At 42.5% G+C, this 11116-nt stretch overlaps 1 protein-coding gene across 1 annotated transcript in view; it reads right to left on the bottom strand.

The window, feature by feature from the left end:
- nit2 (nitrilase family, member 2) overlaps positions 1 to 11116 on the bottom strand; it is a gene marked incomplete at its 5' end in the record, with an annotated part of 80456 nt that overhangs the window by 52704 nt on the left and 16636 nt on the right. The window contains 1 exon segment of the mRNA XM_037698320.1: positions 10822 to 10942. Coding sequence (XP_037554248.1) covers positions 10822 to 10942 — 121 coding nt within the window.

Genomic DNA, 11116 nt, shown 5'->3' on the forward strand with positions numbered 1-11116 from the left:
AAAAAAGCAAAACAACAAAAAAAATGTAGAAACGTTTCGTCTCTCATCCGAGAGACTTCCTCAGTCTGAGGTGCTGTATTCAGCTCAGTCTCTTAAATAGCGCCTTCTCAGAGTGGATCAACCAGTTTTGCTGCTGACAACCAAAACCAGCTGATCACATGCTCAAGAAGGACCATCAGCCTAACAATGGATCATTAGCACACTGATGGCTGTTTACTACTCACAGAGGGCTGAGTGATACTAGCAATCACAGCATTGTAAGAGGGGGACAGTTGAACCTGGAGGCCTCCACCCCTGTTTAACGATGGACGATTTCTTTTCACAAAGATGGCCTCCTTTACTCCTCTCTCAAACCATTGTTCCTCTCTATCCAGGATGTGAACATCTTCATCCCTGAAAGAGTGACCGCTGGCCTGGAGATGAGTGTAGGCCGCAGAGTCCTGGCCTGATGATGTTGATCTTGTGGCTGTTTAGTTTCCCCGATGTAAGACTGATCACAGCCCTCCTGACATTGAACAGCATACACAACATTACTATGTTCGTGCCGGGGGAATGGATCTTTGGGATGAACCAGTCTTTGCTGTAATGTATTTTGGGGTTTAAAAGCCACTGGGACGTTATGTTTAGAAAATAAATGTCTCAGTTTCTCTGACACTCCCTCAACATATGGAATGACCACTGGTCTGGGTCTGGGTTCCTCCTTTTCACCTGTTGGCTGACTGGAGTCCTGTTTGGGTTTCTTCTCTGCTTTCAGGAAGGCCCAGTTAGGATATCTACATTGCTCTAGAGCCCGTCTTGTGTGGGATTTCTCCTTCTGCCTGGCTCCTGAGCTAGTGGGGACGCTGTCTGCTCTGTGATACAGAGTCCTGATGACTCCTAACTTGTGCTCCAAAGGGTGATGGGAGCCAAACTGCAAATACTGGTCTGTGTGGGTGGGTTTGCGGTACACTTCAGTTTGCAAATGTCCTCAATCAGAGACTGAGACCTCACAGTCCAAGAAAGCCAACTTGCCATTTTTTTCATCTTCTCGTGTGAACTTGATGTATTTATCCACAGAGTTGATGTGGTCAGTAAAATGTTGGACTTCCTGAGATTTAATTTTAACCCAGGTGTCGTCAACATACCTGAACCAATGACTTGGTGGTGTCCCTGAAAAGGACGTCAAGGCTCTCTTTTCTACCTCCTCCATGTACAGGTTGGCAACAATAGGAGAAACTGGAGACCCCATAGCACACCCATGTTTCTGCCTATAATATTGCTCCCCATATGTGAAGTAGGTTGACTGCAGGCACAGTTTCAAGAGTTGACACAGTTGTTCTGTGGAAAGCATGGTCCTGCTGCTCAGAGTGGTGTCTGATTTTAATTTTAAACTGACCACCTCTACTGCATCATCAACAGGAATGCACATAAAGAGTGATGTGACATCAAAAGAGACCATTGTTTCATCAGTCTCCATGATGACATCCCTCACCTTATCCACAAAGTCCATGGTGTTCTGTATGTGGTGTTCTGAGCTGCCAACTAAAGGGATGAGTACAGACGCCAGATATTTGGAAACATTGTAAGTGACAGAGTTAATCATGCTAACAATTGGTCTTAAAGGTACACCTTGTTTGTGGATTTGAGGTAAAACATACAGACTAGGTGTGGCCTCCCCTGGGTACAGTCTGTGGTACAGAAAACGGTCAATAGCCTTGTCCTGCTCCAAAATTTTCAGGCAATCTATCAATTTCTTCTTGTAACCACTTCCTGGATCTCTTTTCAGAGGTTCATAAGTGTTTAAGTCACTAAGGAGTGTCATAACTTTCTCATGATAGTCTTTCTGGTTCAAAATCACTGTGCACCTTCCTTTGTCTGTTGGGAGAATGATGATGTTTTTGTCCTTGCTAAGAGTGGTGAGTGCGTCCCTCTCCTCTCTACTGATGTTGGAAGGTGGTGGTTTGGCATTGCTGAGGCAGGCTGAAACTTTGATTCTGAGCTGTTCTGCTTCAGCCTCTTTAATTTTGTTGTTGCGGATGGCTGACTCAGTAGCTGTGATCATCTCCACCAGAGGAATTCTACTTGGTGCAACCGCAAAGTTCAGTCCCCTGGAAAGAATCTCTGTCTCCGGCTGGGTGAGCTGTCTGTCAGATAAATTCATCACCCACTTTTCTGTCTCCCTGGCATGTAATTGACTACTGGAGTGTTGTCCTACACTGAATATATTGTTATTGGAATAGTGATGGTGTTGATGAGCTATTAGTACGAATTTGGTTCATCCCAAAGATCCAGTTCCCCGGCACAAACAGAGTAATGTTGTGTATGCTGTTCAGTGTCAGGAGGGCTGTGATCAGTCTTACATCGGGGAAACAAAACAGCCACTGGCCAAAAGGATGGCCCAGCACAGAAGATCAACATCATCAGGCCAGGACTCTGCGGTCTACACTCATCTCCAGGCCAGCGGTCACTCTTTCAGGGATGAAGATGTGCACATCCTGGATAGAGAGGAACGATGGTTTGAGAGAGGAGTAAAGGAGGCCATCTTTGTGAAAAGAAACCGTCCATCATTAAACAGGGGTGGAGGCCTACGTGTTCAATTGTCCCCCTCTTACAATGCTGTGATTGCTAGTATCACTCAGCCCTCTGTGAATAGTAAACAGCCATCAGTGTGCTAATGATCCATTGTTAGGCTGATGGTCCTCCTTGAGCATGTGATCAGCTGGTTTTGGTTGTCAGCAGCAAAACTGGTTGATCCACTCTGAGAAGGTGCTATTTAAGAGACTGAGCTGAATACAGCACCTCAGACTGAGGAAGTCTCTTGGATGAGAGACGAAACGTTTCTACATTTTTTTGTTGTTTTGCTTTTTTGAATGTCCAGAGGACCAGATTTAACTTTTTTTTAGATTTTTCTACCTGGATTATTGAGCATGCATCAGGAAACCAACAGCAGCTGAATAACGTCTCAAAAGGTCAAATAATATCTCAACTACAGCCCCAAATCTCAAATGAGTTGAAAAGGATGTTCTGTGGACGCATTCTCATCTACCTGCCAGCTGTGCTCAATTGCCTGACCACTGAGATCCTGGAACTAGCAGGAAACACGGCTAATGACAGCAGAAGGACAGGATTGTCCCTCGGCACCTACAGTTGTCTGTTCGCAGCGACGAGGAGCTCGGCAGACTGCTGGGAGGAGTGGCCATCGCTCTGGGAGGAGTTCTGCCCGGCATTCCTACAGCCCGGGGGAACCGAGAGGCCAGCCGAGTCTGGGTGGACGGATCGGATGACATCTGCAGCCAGTTTCTTAGGATGCACTGTGGGATGGACCTTTACAAGAGATCCTTCCTGTTTACAGCCATCCGCATCTATAACATCTCTTAATGAAATGAAGATAACGAGTTACAGCAACAAATAATTTCCCTTTGGGATTAATAAAGTATTTTTGAATTGAATTGAATATCGAGGTAAGAGTGGTGGGTGTAACAATAAGTTTATACTACTCCTTTGAACGTGCACATATACTTTACTACTGTTGTCTTTTTTTTTTCTCTCTCTCTCTGCTGAGTCACAAACTTTGTTGTTAAAATTTGCTGCCTTTTTTTACAGTGGAGGCTTCATGGTGGAGGTAAGTAAGTTGTAAAGGATATTATATAGAGGATAGTATACCTGGATTATTGAGCATGGACTTTGATGTAAAGGATATTGTTGACCATTATCTCTCAGCCCAGATAATGGTTTTTGAGCAATAATAAACACAACCATGTTATTGTTGATGTTTTGTGTTCTAATGTCAATAGGGGTGTCAGCAAATGGCCCATCGGCGAACTCAATTTGTCCTGAAGGTAAACGTCCCTTGCCTGTGGAGCTGGGCTGCAGCCGCTTAGGGTGGACACTCAAGTATGAAGTCTCAACCCTCTGCGGACATTGCGCACAGTTTCCGTATGGACTGAGGACCGCCCAAGTCTGTGCGAGTCTTTAAAATGCTGTTATCGCTAGTAAAGGCCCCAGTATACTCCCGCGTAAGTACGTACACGGAGGTATGTAGGGCATGTCCAAGCAAAGCTCAATTTTTACGACGGCGTACGCGGCGGCGCACAATAAACTGCCCAGCGACGGACTGTTTTGTATGTGACACCAATGTATTAAATTCCCCTTCTTCATCCCTGATTTGGCCTTTTCTTTTCTTTTTTTGCCAAAAGACAAGTGATCTCTTCATCCTCCACTGATGCCATGACTGAAATGGTGAAAAATGAAGGAATTTGTCACGAGTGAATTAAAATCAAGGTCCAGCGTGGCTGCAGGAGTGTCTGGAGATTTCCTAGTGAGCTGCTCTGAGGTGTGGGCTGCAGGTCCAACGCTCCGTTTTTTATTTTATTTTTATTTTTATAACTTTTAATTAACAACATATGAACACAGAACACCGCTGCGTTTGGAGCTGCCAGCTCTCGTTTTTTTTTTTAACCTGTCAATCAATCCAGTAGGCGTGTCAGCAATTGACCAATCAGCAACCTCAATTTGTCCCGAAGGTAAACGCCCCTTGTCTGAGGAGCTGCTGTGCAGCCGCTCAGGGTGGACGCTCGAGCATGAAGTCTCAAACCTCTGCAGACAGTGCACACAGTTTCCGCGCTGTTGACAGGAAGCAGGAGTATACTGGAGCCTTATCACTCAGCCCCCTGTGAATAGCAAACAACCATCAGTGCTAACAATCCATTGTTAGGCTGATGGTCCTCCTTGATCATGTGAACAGTTTTGAATATCGTCAACAAGCTGGTTGTTCCACTATGAGAAGGAGCTATTTATACGACTGTGCTGAATACAGCACCTCAGACTGAAGAAGTATTTTGTTTGAAAAACATTTCTAAAAAAATTTTGTTTTTGAACCCATTCAGAGGACCTGACTTAACTTTTTTAGATTTTTCTACCTGGATTATTGAGAATGCATCAGGATATTTACAAACTGGATTCCAAAAAAGTTGGGACACTAGACAAATTGTGAATAAAAACTGAATGCAATGATGTGGAGATGGCAAATGTCAATATTTTATTCGTAATATAACATAGATGACAGATCAAAAGTTTAATGTGAGTAAATGTAGTAACATTTTAAAGGAAAAATATGTTGATTCAAAATTTCACAGTGTCAACAAATCCCAAAAAAGTTGGGACAAGTAGCAATAAGTAGCTGGCAAAAAGAAATTGAGCATATAACGAACAGCTGGAAGACCAATTAACACTAATTAGGTCAATTGGCAACATGATTGGGTATAAAAAGAGCTTCTCAGAGTGTCAGTGTCTCTCAGAAGCCAAGATGGTAAGAGGATCACCAATTCCACCATTGTTGCGCAGAAAGATAGTGCAGCAATACCAGAATGGTGTTACCCAGCGTAAAATAGCAAAGACTTTTAAGTTATCATCAACAACCGTGCATAACATCATCAAAAGATTCAGAGAATCTGGAACAATCGCTGTGCGTAAGGGTCAAGGTCGTAAAACTCTACTGGATGCTCGTGATCTCCGGGCCCTTAAACATCACTGCACCTCAAACAGGAATGCCACTGTCAAGGAAATAACAGAATGGGCTCAGGAATACTTCCAGAAAGCACTGTCAGTGAACACAATCCACCGTGCCATCCGCCGTTGCTAGCTGAAACTCTACAGTGCAAAGAGGAAGCCATTTCTAAGCAAGCTCCACAAGCTCAGACGTTTGCACTGGGCCAGGGGTCATTTAAAATGGAGTGTGGCAAAATGGAAGACTGTTCTGTGGTCAGATGAGTCACGATTTGAAGTTCTTTATGGAACACTGGGACGCCATGTCATCCGGACCAGAGAGGACAAGGATAGCCCAAGTTGTTATCAACGCTCCGTTCAGAAGCCTGCATCACTGATGGTATGGGGTTGCATGAGCGCTTGTGGCATGGGCAGCTTGCATGTCTGGAAAGGCACCATTAATGCAGAGAACTATGTTCAGGTTCTAGAACAACATATGCTCCCATCTAGACGTCATCTCTTTCAGGGAAGACCCTGCATTTTTCAACACGATAATGCCAGACCACATTCTGCAGCAATCACAACATCATGGCTACGTAGGAGAAGGATCCGGGTACTGAAATGGCCAGCCTGCAGTCCAGATCTTTCACCTATAGAGAACATTTGGGCATCATAAAGAGGAAGGTGCGACAAAGAAGGCCCAAGACAATTGAACAGTTGGAGGCCTGTATTAGACATGAATGGGAGAGCATTCCTATTTCTAAACTGGAGAAACTGGTCTCCTCTGTCCCCAGATGTCTGTTGAGTGTTGGAAGAAGAAGGGGGGATGCCACGCAGTGGTAAAAATGGACTTGTCCCAACTTTTTTGGGATTTGTTGACGCCATGAAATTTGGAAACAACAGATTTTTCCCTTAAAATGATACATTCTCTCAGTTTAAACTTTTGATCTGTGATTTGTGTTCTATTCTGAATAAAATATTAGATGTTGGCACCTCCACATCATTGCATTCAGTTTTTATTCACAATTAGTTTAGTGTCCCAACTTTTTTGGAATCCGGTTTGTATTTTCAAAAGAGACTAAACTGGCTTCCTCATATCCTCAGTTGATGCAAAATGATAGAGAACATTTTAGGCTCGACACCAGGGCCATGTACAGTTTGTCACCAGCAGCTTTACGTTATTTATTTTGATGTAACAGGGGACAGTCATTTGTAAAAGAGGGAAGTGGGGGGGAAAGATAGCAGCATTTGTTGCCTTAAACCATGGGTTGGCAATTAATTTCTTCAGGGGGCCGCATGAAAAATCTGACGTGTCGGAGGGCCGAACCAGCGATGACTCAAATTTAATCTTGGGTCATTATATGTTTTCTCGTTACATCTCTTTTTATAATGAAATACTTAAATCAGATTATTTTGGTAATAAGAAATAAGAATATTCTGTAAATATTTATAAAAGTGAATAAATTGTGGTTTAGGCTGAAGTGAGAATTAATACATATTCTATTAGATTATTAGGTTAAAACAAAGACAGTTGTCACATTTTAATTTTATTTTTAATTTGTTAATCTCTTCACAACCAAAATTGTGTGTATTATGTTAAACAACTGATCAACTGTATACATGAGCAATAAGTGGTTTTAAGTAATGGCAAGGCCTGATAGACCTGAAGTGCTGCAACTTGAAGAAAAGGACTGAATAACACAAAAGTACCTCCAATCAGATTAAAATGAATAGAAAAAAGTACCACAAAGTACTTTAAATATGGCAAAAACTTAAGAGGTACACACAAAAAAGTAATAGCACTTTAGGTAACAATACAATAACTACAAAAATGAAACTGGAATGACTTGAAAACCTGCAAGAACCGACAAAGCATCAAAGTACTTTAAATAAAAATCCTCTACTACAAATAAAGTACTCCAAAACTGAAGTACTATATGGAATATAAAGATTCAAGTATCATGTGAATAGTTCAGTTTACTTGTTCAATGAGAAAAGTCCAGTCTGTCTTGGGCTTCAACAAGTGCATTGAAATCTGGCTGAATGTCTGATGTGGCTATGCGCAGGGCAGCTGCGAGGTGATCATCAGATATGGAAAACCTGTATCTGGATTTGTTGAACTTCATCACTGAAAAGGTCTGCTCACATACATATGTAGACCCGAAGAGCACAAGGATCATTTGAGCATGTCTCCTCAAGTGTGGAAAGTTGTCCTGTTTGAGTGAAGAGTAAAACACGAGCAGTGGGACTGACCCAAAGCGATTTGCCAGAAGAGTGTCAGACTGCAAGTCAGAGTCAGAGTCAGAGAGTCAGAGTTTCTTTATTGTCATTCGCACCTCATGTGGTACATGTGGTGGAGCGAAATTATGTACACGGGGTCCCAGTTACATCCAACAATAAAATGTATAAGAAAAACAGTAATAACATCTAAGATATGAACTAAGAAAAACATCAACTAAATATACACTAAGCACTCATAACATAAAACATTGAACATCAGCACAAACATGAACATGAGTCTGTGAGCAAGTCAATGAGTTCCATCTGAACATCACTGGGTGCATTATCAACGCTGCAAGTGGAGGGAGAAGACACCATGTGCATTTCACTCTCAACAATTTTGAAGTCTTTAAATCACCTTTGTGTTTACATGCAACCGGAGGAATCCACCCCCACCCCCGTGAATCCGCTGTAGTTACCATGCCGGGTCATTAGTTAGCGCTGTGAATTTTGTACATTCACCTAATGCGCATGCGTGCTGCCTCGGCCCGCTCCCTGTAAGGACTTTCCTCTGGGCTAAAAAGCTCATCTAACAACATCCCAACAACAAGTTAAAGCTGGATTTTAGATATGAAATCGACAGATTTCATGCCAAGCAGGACCGCTTCGTTTACAGCTCCACAGCGGTCGCCGAGTGGATGATGTCAGACTTTACTCCATGATAATCAGTAGCTGATTTACAGCAGGTAAATCAACGTACTTAATAATGTTAGCTTGTGTTTACTTTGATTACACAACAACCAACTGAGTTTTTATTTTTCCTGAAAGAAGAAGCTGCTGCCCAGAGACAAACCAGTTCTGAACGTGCCTCAGCCCAGGTGCACTGCAGGAGGACGTCAAAGTTGGATGTTGGATGAACTATTCAATTAAAAATCCCCTCAGTTCATTTTTGCCATCCATTTAATGTTTTAAGCTGCATTAAGCAAGTGACAGCCTGAACGAGCCAGATTAACACCATGGGACCAGTAAATCCAGAATGAAAACAGAGTCTAGTTCATTAATGCAGTTTATAGTTCGATTAACTGGTTTGTTCCACTTTGGAGTGAGCTGTTGGGGGAAGAATCAGTTTTGTTGTGTGTTTCCTTGACTGATGAAGCCTTCTGGATCGAAGGCGAAACGTTTCAGCAGAAAAAAAGAAACTGTCCAGATGACCTGACTGAAAAATGTTGGTTCGATTAACTTGTTTTTAATAGTGTGTTCAGTTTAATCATCAGTGTTTGTGTGACATACAGTTTGTGGTGTTGAATAAATAAATAAAAATGAAACCTGAAGTCTTCATTTTCAACTTTAATATCATGCAACATGTTTCACAAAGTTTAAAATCACATGACTTGAATTACATAATGTCCAGATAGCTTCATTATATCTCTCACACTAACATAAATACTGTTTATTATTGTTAAACGTATTATTTAGCACATTTAGTAAGTTATAGTGCAGCACGAGGTGTGAAATATCCGCCTGCCTTGACAGCCTCGTTCTATAAACAGAGACATTAGAACTGGATCAGACTGTGTCTCTTCCAACACAGATGTCGGTCACAGCAGCTGGAATCTGACGTAGATTAACTACGAGATTAAAAATATATTCCATCAGTCGTAGTTCAGAAAGCAGTGTGTCCGCCGCCATGTTGATAGAAATATAGTGTCTGTCCGTGCGTGCGTGTGTGCATGTGGTTTAACACAAAGCCTCAGCGGGAGATGTTCACATTATCAGCGGGGGGTCAGAGAAAAACCTCCACTCTGGAAGGTGGGTTCAGAAACCTCTGGATTCAAAGAGGGGGGCCACTGGTGTCGTGTAATTGATCAGCAGAACCGCAGAGAGAAAGAAGTGGATGCACTCAAAATATGTGCCGCATAAAATACGTTTTCATTTTTGACTGGGGGGCTGCGGGCCGGACAGGGATGCCCAACGGGCCGTATCTGGCCTGCGGGCCTTAAAATGCCCAGGTCTGCCTTAAACCCTGAACATAATATTGGTGTCATCAAACTTTGCCTTTGAGTTTTCAAGTCATCCCTGCTGAGACATCAATTTCCTCCAAATCACCGCAGATACAGGCTTTTTTGTACAGTGCACAACTAAACAATCCTCAGTCTCTGTTTTAGCAGCCTCTTGGCTACTAAACTCAGCAGTTACAAATAGCAACTTGACATTTCTTATTTAAGAAAATACCATTCAACATGTTAAAGCTCTAGATGGGGCAGGGATGATTCTGGATTGTTTATACTTTTTTTTTACAATAAAATTTGAAATTCTTGTATGGACCTGGTATGTGGGCAGCACGGTGGCTCAGTTGGCAGAGCTGCCACCTCTCAGAAAGCAGGTCGTCAGATCAAATCCCGGTCGGTACCTTTCTGGATGGAGTCTGCATGTTCTCTCCGTGCATGTGTGGTTTTCTCCGGGTACTCCGGTTTCCTCCCACAGACCAAAAACATGCATGTTAGGCTGATTGGTAACTCTAAATTGTCCCTATGTGAGAGAGTGAATGGTTGTTTGTCTCGTTTGTCTCTATGTGTCCCTGTGATGGACTGAAGACCTGTCCAGGTGTCCCTGTGATGGACTGGAGACCTGTCCAGGACCCTGCCTCTCGCACAGTGACTGCTGGATATGGGCACCAGTGACCCCCGCGACCCGAAAAGGAAGAAGCAGGTAAAGATAATGGATTTGGTAGGCAATTCTAAATTTCTAAAGGTACGATGAGCACACACCAAGTTCCATTTGTTGTGTGAAATAAAACGGGACTGTTTTTTTAATGAAAAAGTTAAATGAACATATTAAACTAAATGAAGATTTAACACAGCATATCACATCTTTTAATATGAACTGTGAAATATGACTTATTTGAGCAGAAATTCAGATGTTTACTGGTCTAGGTGAGTAAGCCATAAAAATAAACATTTTGACCGTTTTAAGAAAACAGTGCCTTAAAAATCTTTTTGATATTAAGACGATTTTCACAACATGCAAAACTTGAAATAAAATCATTGTCCTGCTTGCAGCTATCAATGTACTCTGGCTGAGCTGAGCTGAACTTAGTCAAACTGTTGAATATCACTGGAGCCACAGATGTTTGCCTACCTCCCACCAGGTACACCTTATTCTCCTTCGCTGCCTCCGACAGGACCTGGGTGGATTCTCCTGGGATCTTCTCAGCATATGAGGAAAAAAAGTTTGTCCCATATGGAGAGTTGAAGCATTCCTGAATGCAAATGGGTGAGAAACCAGATGAGACTCAGTTACTGTAGTTGTTGAATGATGTGGAGGATGCAGTATTGAAAATAACATATGGTCACTGTTGTGTTCCGTTGAGGACCAGAAGGAGGCCACTTGTTTCTGTATGCAACACCACTTTATTTTGTTTGCCACACCTGTC

The sequence above is a fragment of the Nematolebias whitei genome, chromosome 3, assembly GCF_014905685.2.
Source record: "Nematolebias whitei isolate Nwh7 chromosome 3, NemWhi1, whole genome shotgun sequence".
NCBI lineage: Eukaryota > Metazoa > Chordata > Actinopteri > Cyprinodontiformes > Rivulidae > Nematolebias > Nematolebias whitei.